General features: G+C 39.8%; 1 protein-coding gene across 2 annotated transcripts in view; it reads right to left on the bottom strand.

Moving 5' to 3' along the window:
• NIPBL (NIPBL cohesin loading factor) overlaps positions 1-23,591 on the bottom strand; it is a 296,004-nt gene that overhangs the window by 44,100 nt on the left and 228,313 nt on the right. For both annotated transcript variants that reach the window (XM_074952486.1, XM_074952487.1), the window contains exons 21-31: positions 18,667-18,805; positions 18,388-18,470; positions 16,640-16,772; positions 14,801-14,944; positions 8,397-8,486; positions 7,636-7,850; positions 7,422-7,524; positions 6,396-6,494; positions 6,143-6,289; positions 3,166-3,300; positions 388-486 (exon numbers count right to left, since the gene is read on the bottom strand). In XM_074952486.1, coding sequence (XP_074808587.1) covers positions 388-486; positions 3,166-3,300; positions 6,143-6,289; positions 6,396-6,494; positions 7,422-7,524; positions 7,636-7,850; positions 8,397-8,486; positions 14,801-14,944; positions 16,640-16,772; positions 18,388-18,470; positions 18,667-18,805 — 1,387 coding nt within the window. The remainder of the gene's footprint in view (positions 1-387; positions 487-3,165; positions 3,301-6,142; positions 6,290-6,395; positions 6,495-7,421; positions 7,525-7,635; positions 7,851-8,396; positions 8,487-14,800; positions 14,945-16,639; positions 16,773-18,387; positions 18,471-18,666; positions 18,806-23,591) is intronic.

Raw genomic sequence — 23,591 nt, 5'->3', positions numbered from 1 at the left:
GCAGCACTGATGGCTACACATAGCTCTATTAGGGAATTCTACTGTATGTAATAGGAGACCATTTGGTATAATTATAATTTTACAGCACCAGAACAGAATGTAATACCATTTATCATCACCAATAGGCTGATGAATATTTATATTAAAAGTTTCCTACAAGATACTCTTGTTTCTTCCCAACTGTCAGATGAATAAACCCATCACATCTTAAGGGATACAGCAAAAGAGGAGTACATATGAGATTTATAAAATTGTCTGGTGATTCAATTACTTGTTTATTTTTATGTATTATAAGAAGGCTCAACAATAAAAATTACTTCAAGACATGTTAAAAAACACCTAATCAAATCCCGCATGTGACTCTTAGTTCAAATTTGTAAGGCATACCACATCAGTGATGTTTAGTATTTTCCTGGTCATTGCTTCTTTGTCATTGTGGGGAGTTGGAGTAAACCAGAGTTTCTGGAATGTCTCATTCACCAGTTTCTAGAGGGAAAAATATATTGTCAGAGATACATAACTTTATCTTGACATAAAGGTTTCCATTTTATTTCCCACATAAGAGTATACACTTATTGATGGTGTGTCATTTTACACAGAATTATTGGAGCTAAGTGAGGCCTTCTAGAAAGAGAAGGTTACCTGAGCAAGACCTGTATCTCTATCTTAGAAGTTGGATTCCCAGACCAGGCCTGAGTCACCTGGGGCCTCCAAGCTGTATCTGAGGTCACCATTGCCTGGAAGGACATCTGGATAATTATTAATGACCAATGGAAATCCATGCTGCAGAAAATCTACACTACAGCAACATTTGTGGAAAATGCCATTTTCAGCATTTTACTGAGAGATTTTGTCAGACTGGGAAGAACTGTTACAAGTTTCAGCAGACCATTACTGCAGTTTCCTGGTGATTCATCATCATCAGATATATATCACTAGATACAGTGAAAGCTTCACTCAGCCAAACAGAACTGTTAACTTCTGTATAGAAAAGAAGAGAACTGGATTCTTCAGCTAAAGTTTGATTGACGATTCCTGTCTGAATATGCTGGTGAAATTCTTACTATCCAGTGTCTATATAATAAGAGGAGCTGGTCACAACCTCTGTGTTTAAGTTGCTGAATACCGTCCTTTATAAAGGACTCTTGCATTCTTTCAACTGAAAACTCTCATACCTCCACTATTTGCAGTAGGCCACTGATACATGGCATTGGGCAAGCACTTCAGACTAAAGAAATGCCTTTTCTTTGTCCTGTGAAATTCCATTCAGCTTTTGCTAAGATATAAACTGTTAAAAATCATCCTCTCTCACCTGTGCCTTGCAAGCCTCAGGAAAATTTGGGCAGCATGCCAAAATAATAACTGAACACGGAAACATTCTATGACCAGGCTGCCACTGCCACAAAAGCAGTAACAACATACACTGTACTGGGAATACTTAGGAGCTGCCAAAGCAGCTGTAATAGGGTGGGAGGAGAAGAGAGCTAGGCTAGGTTCCTACCTTGGACGCAGCACATGTCCCTAAGTGGCCCATGCCACTTTGGGTACCCTGTTAGGTAGGAATCCCTCCAACTCTAAGTTGGGGGCCTGGGAAGGGAGAAAAGAGAAAGCAAAGCTAGGTTCCCCCAACTCCAGTTATGGCCCCAGCAGCTCATTGGGGCACCACATGTGGCAGGATCATCCGCAACTTCTGGGAGGTGGAGAGGGAGGAGAAAGCCAGGCCAGACTCCCCTGCCATCGCAGAACATAGATCCAGCTATTCATTCCCACTCTTTAATTACATAATCACACTTTTTTTTCCATAGGACCCGTACTTCATTCAATGTACAGAAAGGACAGAATTAAGGTAACATAGGCACATGTAAATCTAGCATTTCATAACTTTTCAGTGCTTGACTTTGCAACCTAAATAATGTGCCTTTAATGTAGGTTTTTCTGGGTTTTTTAAATGCAATCATAGAAGTGTAGAACTGGAAAGGACCTCAATAGGTCATCTAGTCCAGTCCCCTGTACTCAAGGCAGGACTACATAATAACTAGACCATTCCTGACAGCTGTTTGTCTAGCCTGTTCTTAAAAACCTCCAGTGATGGAGATTTCACAACCTTCCTACAATTTGTTTGAGTGCTTAACTACCCTGACAGTTAGGAAGTTTTTCCTAATGTCTAACCTAAACCTTCCTTGCTGCAATTTAAGCCCATTGCTTCTTGTCCTATCCTCAGAGGTTAACAAGAAAGATTTTTCACCCTCTTTCTTGTAACAAACTTGTATGTCCTTGAAAACTTATCAGGTCCCCCCTTCAGTCTTCTCTTCTCCAGACTAAACAAACCCATTTTTTTCACTTTTTCCTCATAGGCATAGGTCATGTTTTCTAGACTTTTAATAATTTTTGTTGATCTCATCTGGACTTTCTCCAATTTGTCCACATCCTTCTTGAAATGTGGTGCCCAGAAATGGACACAATACTTCAGCTGAGGTCTTATCAGCGCAGAATAGGGTGGAAGAATTACTTCTCATGTCTTGCCTACAACACTCCTACTAATGCATCTCAGAATTATGTTCATTTTTTTTTTTTTTTTGCAACAGTGTTACACTCTTGACTTATATTTAGCTTGTGATCCACTATAGACCCCAGATCCTTTTCCGCAGTACTCCTTCCTAGGGAGTCATTTTCCATTTTTTGTGTAATTAACTGTTCTTTCCTAAGTGGAGTAATTTGCATTTGTCCTTATTGAATTTCATTCTGTTTACTTCAGACAATTTCTTCAGATCATTTTGAATTTTAATCCTATCCTCCAAAGCACTTGCAAGCCCTTCCAAATTGGGAGGATTTATTTATGTCAGTAATCAGATAGACACAGAGTGGAGATAATTGATATTTGCAAGTGGAAAAGAAGAAATAAATCTAAATATTTTTATTTTATTTTTGAGCTCCCTTATTTTTTAAGCAAATGGAGTAAACAACACGTCTGACAGGAATCTATCAATATCATTGTCAATTTAAAAAAAACATTTATTTTAAAAAGTTAAAAACAAATAAAAGTTATACATATACTAAAGAAACTCTGAAATGCTTCTAAGGAAAAATCTATTTATTTATTTCTCAAAATAAAAGAAAACTAAAATAAACCGTAATTAAAAACTTAAAAGAAATATTCTAGCCTACCTTAATGCCCTCTTCATCATTGACTCTGCGAATCATTTTCACGCACATCTCTGTAATTTTGGGAAATGTTGGCTGTTCAATGCAGATATCCCTAAGAATCTTTATAACTCTCTTTCTGACACTAATACCAGTATCCTGATGGGAGAAAGCAAAATACTCTTGAAAAAAAAAATCAGAAGTGAGAATGAATTTAAGTATTGTGTGCATTAATATCAATTAAAAGTTATCAAGCCTGACTTGCAAAACATGTTAAAATAATAACTAAGAAATTCTAAATGCACTTATATGAAAGACAGCATTACTGTTTGGTAACACTACTTCATTCCAGAGGTCCTGTAGGTCCTGGAAGTCAAGTCCTGTGAATACTGCATTGTTGCCCCATTCTATATTCTCTCCCTCAAGAGCTCTGCATTTGTTCTGGTATTAAGGATTGGTCTAAAATCTATCAGAGCCTGATAACTCCGCATATTAACTGGACAGAGATTACACTTCCTTCCTTTCCAGGAGACTGGCTTGCGAAGCAACAAACTGACAATTAAAATGCAGATATTCTGCATGAGAGACACAAAATGGGTGAGGTAATATTTTTTACTGGACCAACTTCTTTTGGTGAATGAGAGAAGCTTCTGAGCAACACAGAGCTCTTTCTTCAGGTCTGGGAAAGGTACTTCAAGCGTCACAGTTAAATGCACCATGGAACAGATTGTTTTAGTATAAGTAGTTAGCACATATTCTAAGAGACTATTCAAGGTAGTGGTGGCCTGTTAACACCTCTGCAGTCATAGGACAGAATGGGGGGTTAGTGGGTTACAGATTGTTGTAATAAGCCATAAATCCAGTGAGTCTGTTCAGTCCATGATTTTTAAGATCTAGCAGAGTTATGAAGTTAAACTTCCAGGCTCATCTTCTGAAAGCGTTGTGCAGGTTTCCTTTGAGGTTGAGGACGGACAAGTCAGACAGAGAGTGATCACTTTGTGAAAAGTGTTCACCCACAGGTAATAGGGTGTTTTTGTATTTTATCATTTTCCTGTGAGAGTTCATTCAATAGCATAGTGATTGTCTGGTTTCACTCAAATAGCTGTTATTGCGGCATTTAGTGCACTGGATGAGGTATACCATGTGTTGTGATAGGCATGTGTTTAAGAGTACAACTAGTAGGCCACTGGGCTATTTCACTGTAAATTACATTTTTGATTATTGCCTGGATACATTGTAACACATGTTTAATGCCTTAAATTATAACAACAAATGATGCCAATAACTAAATCCTCATTTGACAGTTTCATATTTTAAACGATCCGGTTTGTACTCTTCTGTCCCAAGTGGGCTACAGCAGGCTCTCTTTTTTGTTAACCCTCATATTCAATATGTACATGAGGCAATCTAATGGTGATAGTGAGATGGTGAGGGCTTCTAAATGTAGATCACTCCAAGTTCTAAATCTCTATGTTATCAGATTCAAACTGCAACTTTCCCAATGTTTAAAAGAGAAATCAGCTTGTGCTCTAGCTTGCTGAAACTCTCAGATAAGATAAAGATATTATTGATTGGAAATAAATGGCAGAAATATATCTGACTCTAACTGAGGGAGTTTTCCCATCTTTTGTTACTCAGGTTTGCAATTTGGAGACTCTTAGTGGATTCTTCCATCCTTCTTAATACCCAAAGAGCAGAGTACTTTCCCTCCCTCCAAATCTGCACTCATTCAGAAGGTGGCAACTATTTTTTGTCCAACTGCGGACACTGCCAGTGTAACCTGTCTTTTTGTGACCTTGAGATTGATTTTCTGCAATATGCTCTACCATAAATTGGATTATACCTGAAGATCATTCAAAACTTCAGCTATTGCAGTGTAACATAATGGTGTTTTTCATAGGTAGCATATTGCACTTGAATTCCAGAGACTGCACTAGCTTCCAACAAATTCATGTTTAGGTGCATTTAACACAAAAAACTTGCAGTGGTTAGGCTGCTGGTGTGTTAAGACCACTACCTATCATGCTGACCAATTCTGTCTCGTTTCCTTGTACTTCCCCATCAGTCTGTCTGTATCCATCTATTGTCTCTTTCCTTGTACTTAGATTGCATGTCTTTGGGGGCAAAGATTATTTTTTCTGTTCAGTGTTTATACAGTACTTGGCACAATGGGATCATGGTCCATAACTAGGACTCCTAGGCACTATAGTGATACCAACAACAACCACCCTTAATATTTGGGTCTTATATGTCTTAGAGTTCTCTCTTCTCCTGTTTTACCCCTATAGTTCAGATCAGTCCCCGCAATGTTCTGAGAGCAGAGCTCTCTCACTGTCAGATTATTGGCTCTAGAACTTAACCTTTTACACCACTCTTGGTTTGACAGACATAGAAAAGATAGATCCTAGATGTACTTCCTAGCTTATCTACTTTCTCAGGCTTAATCTATGGAGATGGAAATATAGGAATGAGAAGTTTAGGCTTTTAGATTTAATATGCTACAAGTTCTTTAAACAATGACACAGGGTCACACTGAATATTTCTATATGTATTTACAAGTGTTTGATATATACATGTTCCTAAAGCCTTCCACATGCATGTTTTAATCAAAATAAATAACCTGACATGCAAAATACTAATGCTTTCTCACTGTTAATTTAACATGTTCATGTGATCTATCTGAATATCATAAATAATATACAAAATAATATACATATACAAAATAATCGCTCTTTGGCATCTGAAAATGTTTTTACAATGCCAAAAATTAGAACAGAAAAATGTATAGGTTTAGCTTCTGACCCACTAGTTCCTCATCAAAAGCAATTGTTTCAATTCACAAGGTTAGTCTGGTGGGCAGAATTTTTAGTTTTGATTCCCCAAAAAATCTATACAAGTTAATTTACTCTAGGAACTGGGATACTATTCAATATAATTAAGCATATAAACCCAGTTAAAAATGTGTTTACAAACATCAAAGTGATTTCAAAAGTGACCATACCAGTATTCGCTCAATGAGCATGTCATAATACTGCTCAGCAAGCTGAGGTCGACAGAGCACAAACCGACCAAGCAACTCCACAGCTGCTTCTCGTACACTAGTGGAGTTATCCATTAACCGTCCATGAACACCTCGTTGCATATCCAACTAAAAATATAAAGAGAAACACGAATGCAAAGTATGGAAAAACAGAATTTCTTTTAAATGTGAATAGAAGAATGCATGTACATTACAGATAGTTTCCTTTTTTTACCCTGGCGAGAATGCTGGGGTCTACAGCAACAACCTCAGACAAACACTTCATGGCTTTTGTTCGAACAGCAATCGCATTTTCACCAAGCACACGCAGAATCTAATAAGAAAACAGAAGTGACATTTTAATCGCTTTTGGAAAGTAGCAAGCAGTGTTCAATGCAAGCAAAAATACAATGAAATAACATGCAAAAGTCAAACTAAAATGAGAAAAAATCAACTACCAAAAATCGAACAAACTTTTAGAAAGTGAGGGGATACATGTGAGTGATGACTTTCCTGCACTGACATTGGAGCCGGGATTCTCCCTCACTATGTAAAGTCATAACCCAAATGTTGATCCATAGGGTCCATCCATTTATTTTAGCTCTGTTTTTCCTATCCACATGTCACTTTATTATCCTCCAAACAGGATTTGTGCACCCCAACTTTGAGATAGCTCTATTAAGTGGATCAAAGAAAGTAATGTGACCCAAAGCATTACCTGGAGCTCAAATGTATCACCATGTCTACATGTTAGTGCTCTTCTCCCAGCCAGAAAGAAGGAACATTAAGGTCACTTGGTCAAACCATGACCATCAGCATGACAGCACCATTCATTGCAGGCAAATGATTGAGCTGGTTTGCATGTCCAATTTAAAATTTATACAGTTATATGAATGATCTATGAAGACATGTTTTATGAGGTCATGTTCCCAATCAGGCATGCATTTTAGATAGATAAAATCTGTGAAAAGGTTTCAACATTTTGTAGTTATCTTTTTATTGTGCCCATCTAGTTGATGGATCTCTACATATGCACAAATAAAACAATGTATGTACAGTATGGTATGTGTAATATACATGCAGGAAAAAAGAAAAATAAGCACATATGCTATCAATACATAACATGAAAACATGTGGTGTTATCATGACCTATTAAATACCTGTGCTCAACAATGAACAGACATTGCACACTACCCCATAAGTGTTTGGAACCAGGAAACCAACTGTATTTCACAGCATTAAGACTTCTGGCACAGTTTACCTGTGTCAAATAAATATCGAAGCTCTGGGCAAACGGCCTCATAGAGGCCAAGTAGCGAACAATCAAGCAAGCATCTTCATAGTCCACAGTATCAGAATTCATCCTGCAACAAAATTAACACAATACTTGATAGTTATTTATTAAAAAACAAAGAAAAATGCTTAAGTGTCAAATGAGCAGGTAACAAACTAAATCCGCAATTACTGAAACTTACTTCAATGTACTGAACTGAGAGGGTGCAGTTTTAATGATACTGCGAAGAAATTTTTTGCGACCTTCCGCTCTGTGCATGATTTGTCCTGTTGTCTCAACTTCTTTTGCATGGTGAGTTCCTTCAGATGAATCCTCATCCTTCTGAGATTTCATTGCTTTCTCTGTCTCCATAGTTGTGTCACGGAACCACTGAGCTATATAAAATTTCCGAGAAAACTGGAGAAATGCAACAAGATTGGCAGAAAAAACAAAGAGAGTGATTATTAATAGTTCCTTTTCAAGTTGTGAAAAAATTAAATTGGGTCCAGGCAGGTATTAGCCCTGGGTTCAATGCTATTCAACATTTTTGTTTGAGACTTGAAAGGCAGAGTGGAAAATATGTTAGTCTAATACAAACAATACCAACAAGAACCAAAGGATTATCGTAGATGAACAGTACATGTGGACGTCTACAGTGTCAAGTATGGCATTTATGAAAGTCAGTCTGAATGCATCAAATACCAACTAAACAGTGTGCTCCAACTAGAATTTAAGCATTGGCAGGCAAGGACCATTATAAACATTATGTCTGAAATTCAGTAGAATGGGTCTACTAAGATTTCAACTACTTTAGAGTGATGCATACTATGAACAGTTTTGGGATTAGAACGAGGATGTAACCAAGGCACAAGTATGTCTGTCTAAGAGCCTTGGGGAATAAACCATCCCATTGATGAAGTTCCATTTATATAGACCGAATACATCCAGAAAATTGAAATTTACCAGTAATGAGGCATCAGTCTCTGTGTTTTCATCCAAATAATCTAGCAATGCCTTTTGCAGCTGCTGGATTTCATCTTCTCCTCCTGAAACCTGTAATATGTAGCAAGATACATTCATAAAATATAATATCTCACAGTTGCAAATATGACCAAGAAATCATGACACACACATACATATAAATTAATGTAAAGTAAAAGCACACAATTAATTACGTTGACAATAATTCCAAACTAGTTAGATAATTTTTGTAAATAAATTATCACTAAAACTGCAACACACAAACCAGATTATACATGAGGGACATTGTCTGGCTATGCCGGAAGAAGGACAGGAGACATTGGATGTGGTTTAATTAGGCCACAGCTATTCTTAAATGTCAGAGTACCTGGCAGATAAAAGTGTACAGTGCAGGTAATTCCATAATCATTTACATATACCTGGGGGTGAGGACTGTTGTCAGTCCTAACACTTTACCTATCCTAGTCCCCAGCCAACCCGATGCTGGTACCTCACCCACCATCTCCCTCAAACGAGAGTTATGGGGGGCTATAAAGGAGGGGGAGTTGGCTCCCTGCCACACCAATAATAGGAGTACTGAACTCCCTCCGCTCCCCGTTTCCACTCCTTTAAAGAATATCTCCTTTAAATCCTTCACCAAACCATTTTATCTGATCACCATATCCCTTCCCTACAGAGTACCTACACTGGACATCCACCCCATGCTTCCATAATGAATTGCAATATCATAGCCTAACCTCCGTTTCATGTCCACGACCACAAAGCCCTAATACACTGTGAGGAAGGCGAGAAACCACTACCTCGCCTTGGTCAATCTGGCGGAGAGGGAAAAAATTCCTTCCCAGCCTCCTCCCCCGGCCCTCGAAACAAATGAGGAGCACAATGCCCACAATGGATGATGACAAAACCTGGTATTTAACCTACTTCCATGGGTGAGAGGGTAGGGGCTGTTCCACCCGGTCCAGGTAAAAGAGGGCTTTTTTTGTACCAGTGTGGACCTAAATAGTCTCCCTTCTCTTCTGCTCATTGGTCTGAAGTTGCTGCAGAAAATCACTTCACACACCTTTTCCTACAAGCCAGACAATGGCCACTATCACTTAACAGAAACAACTGTAGAGCAGAATGTGATAGATGAAAATAAACTGCCTTCCTAAAATCTTACTGGGTTAATATTCAGTCTGTGATGTTGCTATGGCCCCTGTTACTGGGAAAAAATGCCAAAGGATTTAAATCCCCCAAAACAGTCTGACACACAGACAAATCAAGAAATATCACAGCCGTTGTCTGTTGGGTTACAAATGTTAGACACTGGAACGGCAGGTTGCTTAGGTCACTACGGCAAAAAGGCAGAAAAAAGAAGGGAGAAGAAAGGGAGAAGTTGAGAGAAATAGTCTCATTAATTTTGACAAAGCAAGGTTATCTGTTAGTAACTGTTGTCCAAGGACATAACATCTACACAAGCACCATTGATTTCATGTGCTCAAATATATCTAAAAAAGCAGAGCTCATTGGGGCTGCACAAGTGTTCCTTCAAAGATCTGAACATTGGCAGAAGTTATTAAGTTATTAAAGGAACTAAGAGAGGATACTCTGAAGAGTGGAGATTTGGGTGGGAATGTGACTCTGCATAGGCATTTGTAATAAAAGAATGGTCACTGTAAGAAACCTTTTTTCACCTTTTAGAACTATTTCTGTAAATCCACATTCTTAGAAGATTAGCAAGATTTCAATTTAATTAATATTAGTCAACAAGGTTTAGATTGAAAGCTCTTTGGGGCAGGACTCTTGTCCTTTTATTTGTTCTGTGAAATGCCTAATAAAATTTGAGTGCTTGAAAGAATGAAAAAAACAAAGCACTAACTATCCAAGAGGACAGCTGAACAGATTGCAGAACTACTTGCCCAAAACGAGCATCAAATTCTAATGCTAAATCAAGAGAGCTGTGCTTTGTAAAAATAGGAATGACCTCCAAGAGCAAATGTACAAATGATCAGGATAAGAATGCCATTTGCAAAATGGAGATAATATTACATAAATCCTTTGTAAAGTGCTTCAAGATCTATGGATGAGAAGCATTACACAAAGCCAGATTCTAGCCTGCAATTTCTCAGGTACATGGGCTTATTGCTAAGGAATGACATGGGCATCTCCCATTGAGTTGTGGCTGTTCCTTCCCCTCAAACAAAATCATCTGCACTTTGCATTGGATGGTGTCACAAAGATCTATTTCTGGATGACCCCAAGACAGACATATCCTTTGGAACCTGCACTGGTCAGTTCCCACCCATAGTTGAGGTGGAAATATGTGTTGAGGGAGTATGCAACTGCGTTCTGTAGTCCTGGAAGATAAACTGCTGAGATCTGTATGTGGTGTGATACATACCAGTTACATAGTTTTACTGACTTGGCACGTAAGAGGTAGGGTCCTGCTCCTCTTTGTCAATTGATATAATAAACAGATACTGTGTTGTCCAGCATTATTCTGATTCGGTTGCCTGTGATGTGCGGGAAGTAAGTCCTAGCAAGAGTAACAAACCTCTCTGAATTTGAATATGTTGATATGGAGGATTGCCTCTTGTGGGATCCATTTGCATTGAGCAAGTCCTAAAACAGTGCACCGCAGCCTAGCAGGGAGGTGTCTATGATGATGATGATCCTTGTGGGAGGAGGCTGTGAGAATGGCACTCACTCACACACACACACTTTTATGGATCTTCCTATCAATTTGGAGAATTAAGGACCCTATGAGGTACGGACACCCGCTTGGACAGACTGTGCTTCGGGGTATAAGCGGTTTTCAGCCAAGCTTGAACCTGGGAATATAATCTTACTAAGGGTGTCAAAAATGTACGATTTGCCATGTGGCCCAGGAGTTGCAGGAAAGCCCTTGCTGTGATTTGTGGGCTCTGCTATATTGTTGAAACAAGACTGCACCTAATGGTGAATTTGTCCAGGAACAAGTATGTTCTTGTGGTGGTGGAATCCAGAGTGACCTTGATGGAGTCTATACATCGTGTGGATGTGTGTGTAGACTTTTCCACATTGAGACAGAGGCCAAGAGAAAAAAAACAGCGATAAGATGGGATAAGATGGTGGGAGGATGCAAAACCTCCTCATCTGGAGAGGAGAAAGATTTATGGGAAGGTGGTATTTATTTGTCCACAGCTGGCTCTGGAGCCTCTGTAAGATCCACCTGTGGAGCAGGACCAGAGGATGCTTCAGTATCGGAGGGAGTGGGCGCCTCAGTGGTACCTGTGTAAGGATGTGATGTCTCCTGACAACCATACTGAGAGGGTGATTTTCTCCTTCTCTTATCCCATTTTTTTGAGGGTCTGGATTATTTTAAAGGGTCCTCAGGATCTTTACTTACCGTCGAGCTCGCTGAGCAACCAAATCCAATGAGCAGGGGGGTGACTTGGACCCCTGCATCCATCAGAAGGCTCCATCAACAGAAGATTTAGTCTGTCTCGCCTCAATTTTTTAGATCTGCCTTTAAATCCTGAGCAGACCTTACAATTGGAGGTGATGAGACTATCTCTCAGGCAGTGGTCACAGCTTGAATGTCCATTGCTGTGGGGGAAAAGACCTGTGGCAGTTTTGGCAGGGTATGAAGCCACGGGTCTTGGGAATAACCCATTACACAAGGACCCAGGTTAAGACCCGAGAGAAAAAAACAAAGGCCCAGATCAGGCAAATGTAAGAGGGGAAGGAGGAAACTCCCCCCACGCTCAAAACTATGCTAAATTAATGAAAAAATGGAAAAGATTAACAAGAAAAGAATTACTAAGAAAAAAAGATAAAAAATAAACTGTCAGAAGATACAAACAGCAAGCTGCGTCGTTAGCTATAGCTGACACTGCAATGCTACATCTCAAGTCACAGACAGCTGAGAAAGAACTGGGGCAGTAGAGAGTCTGCTTCCCCTTCTCCTCCTCCACATACACACACACCACAGCATGAGGACATCTATGACTCAGGCCAAGACCTGCAGACACTGCTAATGAAGATCTCTTATCAAGAGTGGACAGGTGTGCACACATTCTGAAGTGGAATACTCATAGGGACATTACTCGAAAAACTGAGTAGGTACTCAATTTAAGTCTCAAGGTATACACTTAATGAGATCCTTTCAAATAATTTTTTGTTCTTAGAATGACCAAAGCCTGATGAACCTCAAAATGCTATGAAGGTTATGCCAAAATAGATGCCTGATGGCCCTTGCTGTCTAGACCTTTTCAAATACATAAATACATACATACACAAAAAAATTGTGGAACTGATACAGATGTCGGTGACAAAGCCTTATTCAATATTCCTTAAAAAAGTAGTTTCCATTTCCAAGAATAACATTTTTTTGATTTAAGTTTCCTGGCTGTAAGATATTTCCCTTCTTAAGCATTCAATCTGGTTTACTAGGGTGCAACAATCCTATCTGCCATGTGAAAAGATTGGATCTGGATTCAGAACCCAGTGATGAAGTCAAGATAGAAGCCCAAACACCAGGAGTAGGAAGAAAAGTAGCTCCAATTACAAGCCCACGAGATCGGAGTAACAAGGATGTTGAGTCCAAATAAGAGCTGCTAGAGTTACCCACACAATCTAGTCCCTAAGAAATGTCCTCGATAAGGTCTGGAAGCAGAGGCAGGAAGGAAAAAATATACAGTTTTGCCCCAGTTCAACAACAGAGAATCTAGCAGAGAACCCAAATCTGCTCTTGAGCAGGAAAGTGGTCACTTCACACCGTTTCTTGTAGCAAAGAGGTCTCCATCTTGTGAGAAGAGACTGAACCACTCATGTTGCTCTTGATGCCTGCAATATACCAGCATATCATTCTTTTTTCCTGCAAGATAAAGAGCAGTGTAGTGATTCTGGAGAAATACAACATTTCCAGAGAATTATCACTTGGCATAAATGTCTTAAGTAAGATGACCCTTGTTTACATTAGTACACAGCTGTGGTATTGTCCATAATATGCTTTCTTGAAGAAATGCTTTTAGAGCCCAACATATTGCCCAGTGCAGTTTCATTTCCCATGAATTCCAATGACCAAGCAGAGGTGCACTAAGAGGAAAGAGAGGAGTACTGTGCCAAAGCACAGATATCTACCTCTACCACTTCCTATGGAGATTGGGGAACTGAAAGAGACCCCTTTTAGAACATTCTTCTGTACTACCCAGTGCAGCATTCTTAGAATCTTTGCCGGTATTGAGACAAGTTAACAAATTCATCCTTCCTGGAAGAATAATTTGTGTTGAACCAGTGATGTAAAAGTATTATTTGATGTTTTGCACAGGGTGTGACGTAAGCTGACAGTCATGAAACCCATAAGTCTCAAAAAAGACTGAACAGACTTTGGTCATTTAGTTGATAAATATTCTGAATCTCCATAAGTTTCTCCTCTGGTAGAAATACAGCTGCCACAGAAGAATCTGAAGTGGTTCTTATGAAAGTCATTCTCTGGTGGAGTTACAGCTAATTTCAGACTACTAATCCTTAAGATTGGGAGTGAAACTGGAATCAAATAAATTTGAAATGACCACTGAACTCCAGTTCTGACCGTGTCTGACCCAGCCAGTGACCAGGAAAAAACAGACATAAATCCATAGGCATTTTAAATAGACAGCCTAAAACTAGGTATTGTGGAACACTCATGGCATAGAGGAAAGCCAAAAAAGGAACACCTTGTACTGAAAACTGTTGCCTCCCTCACAGAAATGGAGACAATTCTGATGAGTAGCACTGATAGAACCTTGGGAGTACATGTCCTCTAAACAGAGCTCCAAACCAGTTCTGATGGCACAAAGAAAAGTTGACTGATGCCAGATTCATCATTTGGAAATTGAACCTACAGCTATACTACTTTAGTTTTCTCAAATGCATATGAAAGTAGCTCTAACTAAACAAACAGATCTGCTCCTTTTGTGAGTTCAGACACATCTGCTGACTTTAATAATTAAAATGATTTTTACTCCCCTTAGAGAGAGCAGTGAACTGGATTCTATTCCTTCATGTGCATCACCACCACACAGTGGAACAGAATTGTTCAGTAGTTTTAACCCAGTGAAGATAAGGGGTTGGCACAAGAGCAACTGAGGCCCTAATATGACCTGCAGAATCCTTACTATTGAAAATCATGTGTGAGGCTGAAAGAATCCAGTCTTGATTCTCAAAATCCAGGATGAGTTTATAGGGCTGGTGGTTAGAAAACACATTTTTATTTATAATCTGAGTACATCTGATGAAGTCTTAAAGAGATAATAAAGATGGACTCCCCAAATGGCACTTTTACATAATGACTTTTCAGAGCAGAATAGCACTTCAGACATTTTTAACGTCTCCATCTGTGTTGTTATCTAGGCACCAAACCATATGGATCTTATATATACCTGTTTTAAGATTCGAGCTATGGATCCTTGATCCATTTTGCTAGTGACCGCATCTTTCCTCAATCTTGCAGCTACAGTTCCAAGATAATCAAGTGATGCCACTCTCAAAGCCATCTCTGTAGACTTGTTACTGAACTGATGAACCTAACAAAAGCAGGATAAAATGTTATCTACTCATTTCTGTACCTGCAGTGCTTTTCATAATATACTATTCGATCTTATTCAGAAATTCATCAACTAATAAACTGAATAAATTATATCATTTACAATGGCCAGTTATTTATTTGAAGCGTTGTTGTAGATGTGTAAGTCCCAGGATAAGAGAGAGACAAGGTAGGTGAAGTAATATATTTTATTGGACCAACTTCTGTTGATGGAAGATACAAGCTTCACAGGGCTCTTCTTTGGGAAAGAAAATCAGTATGTCTGAGCTAAATACAAGTTGGGACAGACTGTTAAGCATAAGGGGTTAACACATGTCAGACAACTTAAAATGAAGTGGGCAACTGAGGATTCGCAAGCAGTAAGGTGTATTACAACTTGTTGTAATGAGCCATAGAATCAGTGTCTCCAGAGTCCATGCTTTTAAGTATCTAGCAGAGTTATGAACTTAAGTTACTAAGGATATAATAATAAATGATATTACCTCACTACCTTGTCTCTCCAATAACCACATATATAATATTTTAACATTGATATCAAATTCATTTCCTTCACCACTGGGCCCCTCCCTGCAAAAATACTCCTGAGATTTTTTTTATTAAATGGTCCTTCTAATCAAACTAACTAGAGAGGATGCATCTTGTACAGTGGATATATAAAATGTGTGTGTGTGTGTGTGTGTGTGTGTGTGTGTGTTAATATTATACTTATTTAATCTACCTGCCATATGTACACCAGTGAACTGCAAGCTACTATCTAGCTGGCTTAATCAGGGGCATGATTATAAATTATTTGTGCTATTGCCCAGAAACAGGCCCAATTACTGCTTTAGTCTCATAACAAATGTCTGCCAGTACTACTTACCACAGTGACTTATGAATTTCAGACAGACATTCTATACCAGCTAAAATGTTTAATTTATTTGAATCATAGTATTCTCTGTGTTAATGTGCTACACGTGCAAGATGACTAAACTACTGAATAATATTTTTGTGCTATATGAGCAGCCTAGAGAAGCTATCATCTATGAATATCTGCTGATGTTGGTGGATTTTACCCAATATGAGTCTATGCAGCTACTGGGTGCTATGAACCGGAATTTTAATGTGAAAAATATCCCCCATAGAACAATACAAGTGACCTCCACTGAGCAACATAGTCCATGGTGTCACTTTTTTTCAAATTACCTATAAAATACAATAATTTTCCAAACTAAACTTCACTATCTGTATACTATTCAGCATATTAAATAATATACTGATATACATCAGCAAAAAGTTCTTAAATGAAGCATGAACATTGTATACCACAAACATACATTTAAATATTAATAAAAGATTATGTCAAAATAAACAAGTTTTCATGATGATGAAAAGGAATTATCATCATCAACATTATGGCAAATCCCAAAGGGACACAGTTGCCTTGTAGACTGAGCAGCACCCATATCAATCCCCAGCAAGGTCCTTCCGCCATCTGGCTGGATGATCAATCTCTGTCCATCATTGCCACTCTTATCTTGGCAAAGCCAGAAACTTCATGTGGCATTAGATCTGGTCACCCTAATATCACCAGATCTTTACCTTGGGACAGCTTTTTGAGAAGATGGCTAAATTTAATAAGAACGTGCAGCAGTTTATATCACTATGATAAATTGGAAATACTGTGGTCTCTTACCAACAACCTTCCTAATAAGCTAAGTAACAGCTCAGCAGCAGGCCATTCTGGCTTGTTGACCGTGGAAAGAAGATCTTGAACAAAGTTCTCAAACAGTGGCCTATAATCCTCTTCTCCCTGTTTACTACCACATCTGTTTAAAGGAAAACAATGAAAATGTTATATAATAATCATGTACTAAAAAGGGTCAACTTTTTTTTTTGTTATTTGTTCCAAAGTACAAAAACTTGTGTATTTCTAAAACTAGATAGGCCTGAAATGTCAACAGAAAGAATCACCCTAATCTAGCTACGTTTTTCAGTAACACATCCTATAAAGAGAGCAACATAGTCCATAGTCCTATAAAGAGAGCAAAAGTAGCTAAAATTTCATATTAAAAAGTAGGACAAATGACGGTAGCCCTTTCAATACTCCACATTACCATGAAAGAGATCTGGGATTCATTCCCTGGTTCAGTCTCGTATTTCTTTATCTAGCACTGGTTTCAACTACTGGAGACACAGTTTCCTTGCTACTTTATACGATATTAACGTATAATATGTATTATAACAATTTTACAGACTTTTCAGATATTGACTCAAATTCTACATGTATGCTGGCTCTCATCTCTCCTCCAAGGGTAAGAAAAAAGGCCTCAGTCTTTGGTGAATTTGATACTCTGTCATCTAAAGTGAATGTATGTTGAATGGATAAGAGATAAGCCTGAAGATCTTGAGATCATGAGATAAGCCTGAAGATCTTGCTTGTATCTGCAGGGTGAATATATTAGATATAATAGGGTTTCAAGTCTGCATACAGAGAATAAATTAGGTTCCCTAGTTCATACTGGAATAGTGCATTTAGGAGGTATTCTCTCTCAACTCAGTCTCTGGCCTTAATATAAAGGGTGATATGAAGTCTTGGTATCTCTGGTCCATAAACAGCAGGTGCAGTGGAGAAAGATCAGATAAGAGCCTGGCATGCAATGATTTGGTAGTGTTTCAGAGGTATGTAGTTTAATAAAAAAATTAGGTTAATTTCTTTTAAAATAATTCTAATTAGATGTTATGGCAGTACAGTATACCTTAAATACTTAATCCGTAAATCATGTTTCTCTTTCATATTATTGCAACACCCTTGGTGAAAGGTAAAATTTTCCTCTTCGTATTATGTGGTATAAGCTATTGCATGTAGATTCTCACATGTGTAAACAGCTCCCTGCAGAATTTCTGTTGTATAAAAAGTTCTGTGCAAAGAGCTAACTGTCATGGAATTTTAAAGTACTTGCAAGTTTCTTTAACTGGAGCTATCCGTCATATGAAAGTAACTAATTTTTCCAGATTTTCTGCAAAATTTATAAGCTTGAACTACACTTCAGGTGCTTGCAATTTTGTAATTGCAGGTTGCAGACTTTGTACAAGATTTGTGAAGAAACCTTAGTGACTATCAAGACTTGTTGAACCTCTAAGAAGTTCAAAATTCATAGCTCCATGCAATTGTTCTCAGAGAGGCTTAATGAATAAAACAAATGTGAGTTTTCTTTTTAAGACAGAACTTCACAAAAAAGTATTCATAAAATGAAAAATCTTTTTACAATGTCCTACATTTAAAAATATCGTGTCCAATTCAAACTCCAACTTTCTCCACAAAAATTTCTTTTGATTAAAATTTCAGAACTTTAAGGAGTGCCAAATTTCAGTCTATAACAGTTAAAATTGTAATTATGAATGACACATCAAAACACAATTAAAGAGTGTGATAACACTTACTTCTTAAGGAAAATGGAAAGGAAGTTTTGTGCTGTTCTCATGGCTGTTTCATATGAGTTAGTAATAAGGACATCTTGATCCACCTAAAAATAATAGCAAAATTTGTTGAATGTACAATATATGAAAACGTGACTCTCCAAGCCATCATTTTCAGTACATCATGTTATTATGCAGGACACACACATCAACACTGCTCCATGGGCTGGACCAGAGTCACAGAACAAATACATATGCACACTCTTCTATGAAACAGTTTCATATCTCTTTAAAGGGTCTTACTTTTTTGTTTGACTCCTCTTCTGAATTAGAATCTTTCTCCACTGATGGCAGGTGCACAACACACTGAATAAGCTGTAGAACCAGTGCAGTTACCATCTGAATATACATAGGCTCTCCATCGGTATCACTACTGTTTAACCTGTTGGAGAAAACAAACAGAATATCATTACAGTTAAGAGGGACAATAAAAAGGACTTTTAACTCTAACTCCTAACTACCTAAACTATTAAAACCTGATAAGCAAAGTTCACTGGGTTCTAAATGAGTACCTACAACTTTACCAACTATTCCACTGTAAAGGAAAAAAACAAAATACAATAAGCACCATTCTTGTGAGAACCATAAAAAATTCATTCTATCCTATACAGATTATTGTACAACCCTCATCTCAGTAGTATGTGAGCTGCTTCCAATAGCGCATTAAGCATCTATTGTGTGTTTGTACTCAAAATGTTTTGTACTCATTATGCTGACTCCAAAGCAACAGCCAAAATTATTCTCAGATCTATGACATTATTAGATCATGAAGGTACATAAGTCATTTTGGGATGATAAAAAAAGGTTTCCTACCTCTCGTAACTGTTGTTCTTCAAGATGTGTTGCTCGTGTCCATTCCAAATAGGTGTGCGCATCCTGTGTGCACAGTCGTCGGAAGGATTTTCCCCTAGTGGTACTCATCGGGTCGACTGTGGAGCCCCCTGGGGGTGTACATAAATCCCTGCCAACCCGCCACCTCTTCAGTTCCTTCTTGCCGGATACTCTGGCAGAGGGGAGGCAGGTGGGTCTTGGAAAGGACATGAGCAACACATCTCGAAAAACAACAGTTATGAAAGGTGGGTAACTGTTTTTTCTTCTTCAAGTGCTTGCTCATGTTGATTCCAGTTAGGTGACTCCCAAGCCTTACCTAGGAGTGGGGTCAGAGCTCACGGAATAGCTGATTGTACTCTAACAGGGTCTGAGCATGCGAGCTCGGAGGCGTTTAACCACGGAGCTTCCATGCCATGAGATGGAGAGACTGAAGATTAGCATGCACTGCCGTGGTTCTGGGTGATCAAGTCCGGGAACCAGGTGCATGGTAATTGGCGTGTCCACCAACAGGCCTAGAAGCATGGCGAACCAGTGCTGGCGAGGCCACGCTGGTGCTATTAAGATCATCGATGCTCCCTCCCTTCTGACCTTCAGCAGGACCTTGTGCACAAGCAGGAAGGGTGGAAAGTATATAGTAGATCAGAGGTTCTCAACCTTATTCTTTCTGAGCCCGCCCCCCCCCCCCCCCCCCCCCCCACCATGCGATAAAAAATTCATGGCCCAGCCATGCCAGGACATCTGATTCAGGAAGGAGAAAAACTGGTGATGCTTCCTGTTTTACTTTGTTGCAAACAAATCTATTTCAGGAAATCCCAACTGTAGGAAGATGTTGATCACAACATCTGGGTGAAGGGACCACTTGTGGTTGTGAAATGACCTCCTATGATGATTGGCCAGTTTGTTCTGGAAGGTACAATGCCTCTAGACATATCAAATGGGAGATGCAGAAGTCCCACAGTTTGAGGGCTTCCCGGCACAGGGGAGAGGAGTGAACACCGCCCTGCCTGTTTATATGCAATACCGCTGTCATGTTGTTGGTCAATAATGATACCTATCTGCCCTCCAGATGGGCCTGGAATGTCTGGCAAGCAAGGCAGACCACTCTTACCTCCGTGACGTGGATGTGCAGCAAAAGCTCTGTCTGGGACCAGAAGGCCTGAGTCCTGAGTCTGCCTAAGTGTGTTCCCCAACCCATCACCAATGCATCCATTACAAGAGACAGTGAGGGTTGGGCCCCTGGAGAAGAGCACTCCTGTACACACCACTTGTGGGTCGAGCCACCACCCGAAGAACTCAATAACCGGGGAAGTAAGTGTGATTAATTTGTCTAGGTGGTCTCGATTCAGCCTGTGCACAGAGGCTAGCCAAGCTTGAAGGGGACGGAGCTGCAGCCTGGCATGCTGTACTACATGTACAAGCGGCCATATGGTTGAACAGCTTCAGGAAATTTCGTGCCATAGTGGTGGGGTATCGTCTGAGTTCCTCTATGATGGCGCCCATGGTGAGAAAGCAAGTTTCTGGAAGGAATGCCTGGCTTGACTCCACAGAGTCCAAGAAGCCTCCGATTAACTCTATTCTCTGAGTCGGGGTTAGGTTGACTTTGCTACATTCAATATGAGGCCGAGCCTGTGGAATGTCATCCGAACTAGGCTTACCTAGACCTCCACTTGTTGTTGAGGTACGGGAATACTTGCACCTGCCATTTCCACAGGAAGGCTCCTATGACAGATATGCAATTGGTGAACACCCAAGGGGCCGCCAAGAGGCTGAAGGGGAGAACCGTAAACTGATAGTGAGTGGTGTTGACCACAAAGCGGAGGAATCATCTGTGGGACAGGATTATGGACACTTGAAAACATGCATCCTTCAGATTGAGGGCAACGTACCAGTCCCCTGGATCCAGGGAGAGGATAACGGAAGCCAGGGAGACCATGCGGAACTTTACCTTCTTTATTAATTTGTTGAGGTTTTGCAGGTCTAGAATAGGTCTGAGTCCACCCTTGGCCTTCGGGATTAGGAAATACCGGGAATAGAATCCCCTGCCCCTGAATTCTAAAGGGACCTTCTCTATCGCCCCGAGTTGTAGGAGAATTTGAACCTCCTCCATGAGCAGTTGCTTGTGAAAAGGGTCCCTGAAGAGGGATGGGGAAGGAGGATGGGAAAGCAGGAGGGAACAGAATTGGAGAGAATATCCCAATTCTACCATGCTCAAGACCCATTGGTCTGAGGTGATTTGTGCCCAGGCATGGTAGAAATTGGATAGAGGATTCACAGGATAGGGGGCAGAATCTGGGATCTGAACTGGTGCATTGCCCCTGGGTGCACCTTCAAAAGTTTGGTTTGGAGGCTGCTTTGCTGAGCCCTGGCTCTGGGTTAGAGGAGGACTGAGAACCATCTGTTACTCCTGCCCAGTTTCCTGCTTTAGGAGGAGGTAGGTAGAATCGAGGAGCAGGCTTACAATGCTTTCTTCAGGGGGCTGGCGTATGAAACCCCAGGGACTTCAGAGTTGCCATTGAGTCCTTTAGGCTGTGGGGCTTAGTGTCTGTTTGCTCCGAAAAGAGGCCTATGTAGTCAAACAGCAACTCCTGAATGGTCTGCTGGACCGCGTGCGGGAGTCCCGATACCTGAAGCCATGAACTCCTTCCCATGGCTATGGCTGTTGCCATGATATGGGTTGCCAAGTCTGCAGAATCTAAGGAGGCCTGTAAGGAGATCCTTGCAACGACCTTGCCTTCCTCGAGGACCGCAGCAAACTCAGAGCAAGAGTCCATAGGCGCTGACTTCATGAGGAGTAATTTTAGCCTAAAGTCCCTCTCCTTCTTAGTCCTTGGGTGGAAGTTTCTACAGATTTTGCACTTCTCAGTCCGATGGGCTTCCCCATCACTTTAAACAGGAGTTGTGTCAGTCTCCCTTTGGCATAGGCTCCAGACAGGACCCAAACGGCTTAAACCCTTGAGACCGAGGCATGCCCTGGTCCCCAGGAGGGGAAACGTGGTGTGGGAAACCCCCAACTGAAACTTATCTTACTAACTAAGAACTGTTTGAACTAATACTAAGTTTTAAACTATTTACAGATACAATTGGAAAAAGTCCACTAGGGGATTGCTTGCCGTAGCAAGAAAAGCGCTGCTCCAACGACCGTCACTGGCGGTAAGAAGGAACTGAAGAGGCGGCGGATCGGCAGGAACCTATATACACCACCATGAAGGCATGACTCCCGGGGGCTCCACAGCCAACCAGATGGGTACCGCTAGGGGGCAAACCTTCCGACGACTGTGCACATGGCACATACACACCTACTTAGAATCAACATGAGTAACCACTCGAAGGAGAATAATAATTTTTGTTTTACAGTGTCTTTCTTTTAACACTCTTAAAACACTTGATAGGTAATAGTATATAAGGAGTACTACTGTAAGAATACTAAGCCAATCGTTTCACATTATAGGAATAAACATTTTAAAGTTTATCAGAGTGGGAGAAACATTAGAATATAAAAATTATATGCCAACATTCCTTTAAAGAGGAATTTTCACCATCAGGAAAAACTGAAACTGTTGTATCTTATTTAAAACGGAGACTCAATTGAAGTAGCAAGGAAAATTACCAGATAATGCTTATTGTTTAATCAAAGATTATTCCCTCTACTCTTCACTGTTTTTATATGATACAGCATTTAAATTATAATGCTGAATTTGTGACATTAGCATTTCCTATGACAGAGGTCAAACACAGGATTACGACTTCAGGAGCAACTAGACATATTGGGTGAAGGAGAAAGCTCTTGTATAACATACAGCTGAATTGGCACAGCCACACAAGGGTAATTTAAACCTCCCTAAGATTTAGGATTGTCTACATGGGGTAGTTTTTGCAGAACATATTTTTGCATATAATCTTTTGCAGAATAACTCACACAAAATTGTGTGCCTATGCAACCAGCTTTAACCTACTTAATTTTGAATCAGTGTCCACAGGGCACTGAGTTTTTTCAAAATAAGCACACAGCATTTTGGGCAGATAGCCCATGGTGCATTGTCTTGCTTCTGGGCTCTGTGCATTCTGGGATTATTGTCATGGTATATTGTGGGATACCTACCAGAAGTCACTGCAATTTTGAGACTTGGGGGTGAAACTAGCAAATTCCCAAGATTCATCTGTCTTTTGCAATTTAGTGAAATTCTCATATTACTGTCATGTGGGGAATATTGCTGCGAATGGTGATCTTGAGTCATAAATACAAAGAGGCTAATGCACTTGCATTTGTGGTCATGCAGCCAGATGGCTTTGGAAGTCAGCTGCCACACCGATTTGGATAGAAGAAAAAGATGAAATTG

The sequence above is a fragment of the Natator depressus genome, chromosome 5 (assembly GCF_965152275.1).
Source record: "Natator depressus isolate rNatDep1 chromosome 5, rNatDep2.hap1, whole genome shotgun sequence".
Taxonomy (NCBI): Eukaryota; Metazoa; Chordata; order Testudines; family Cheloniidae; genus Natator; species Natator depressus.
Note: the sequence above shows the minus strand (reverse complement) of the source record. Positions and strands in the feature narration are given on the sequence as shown.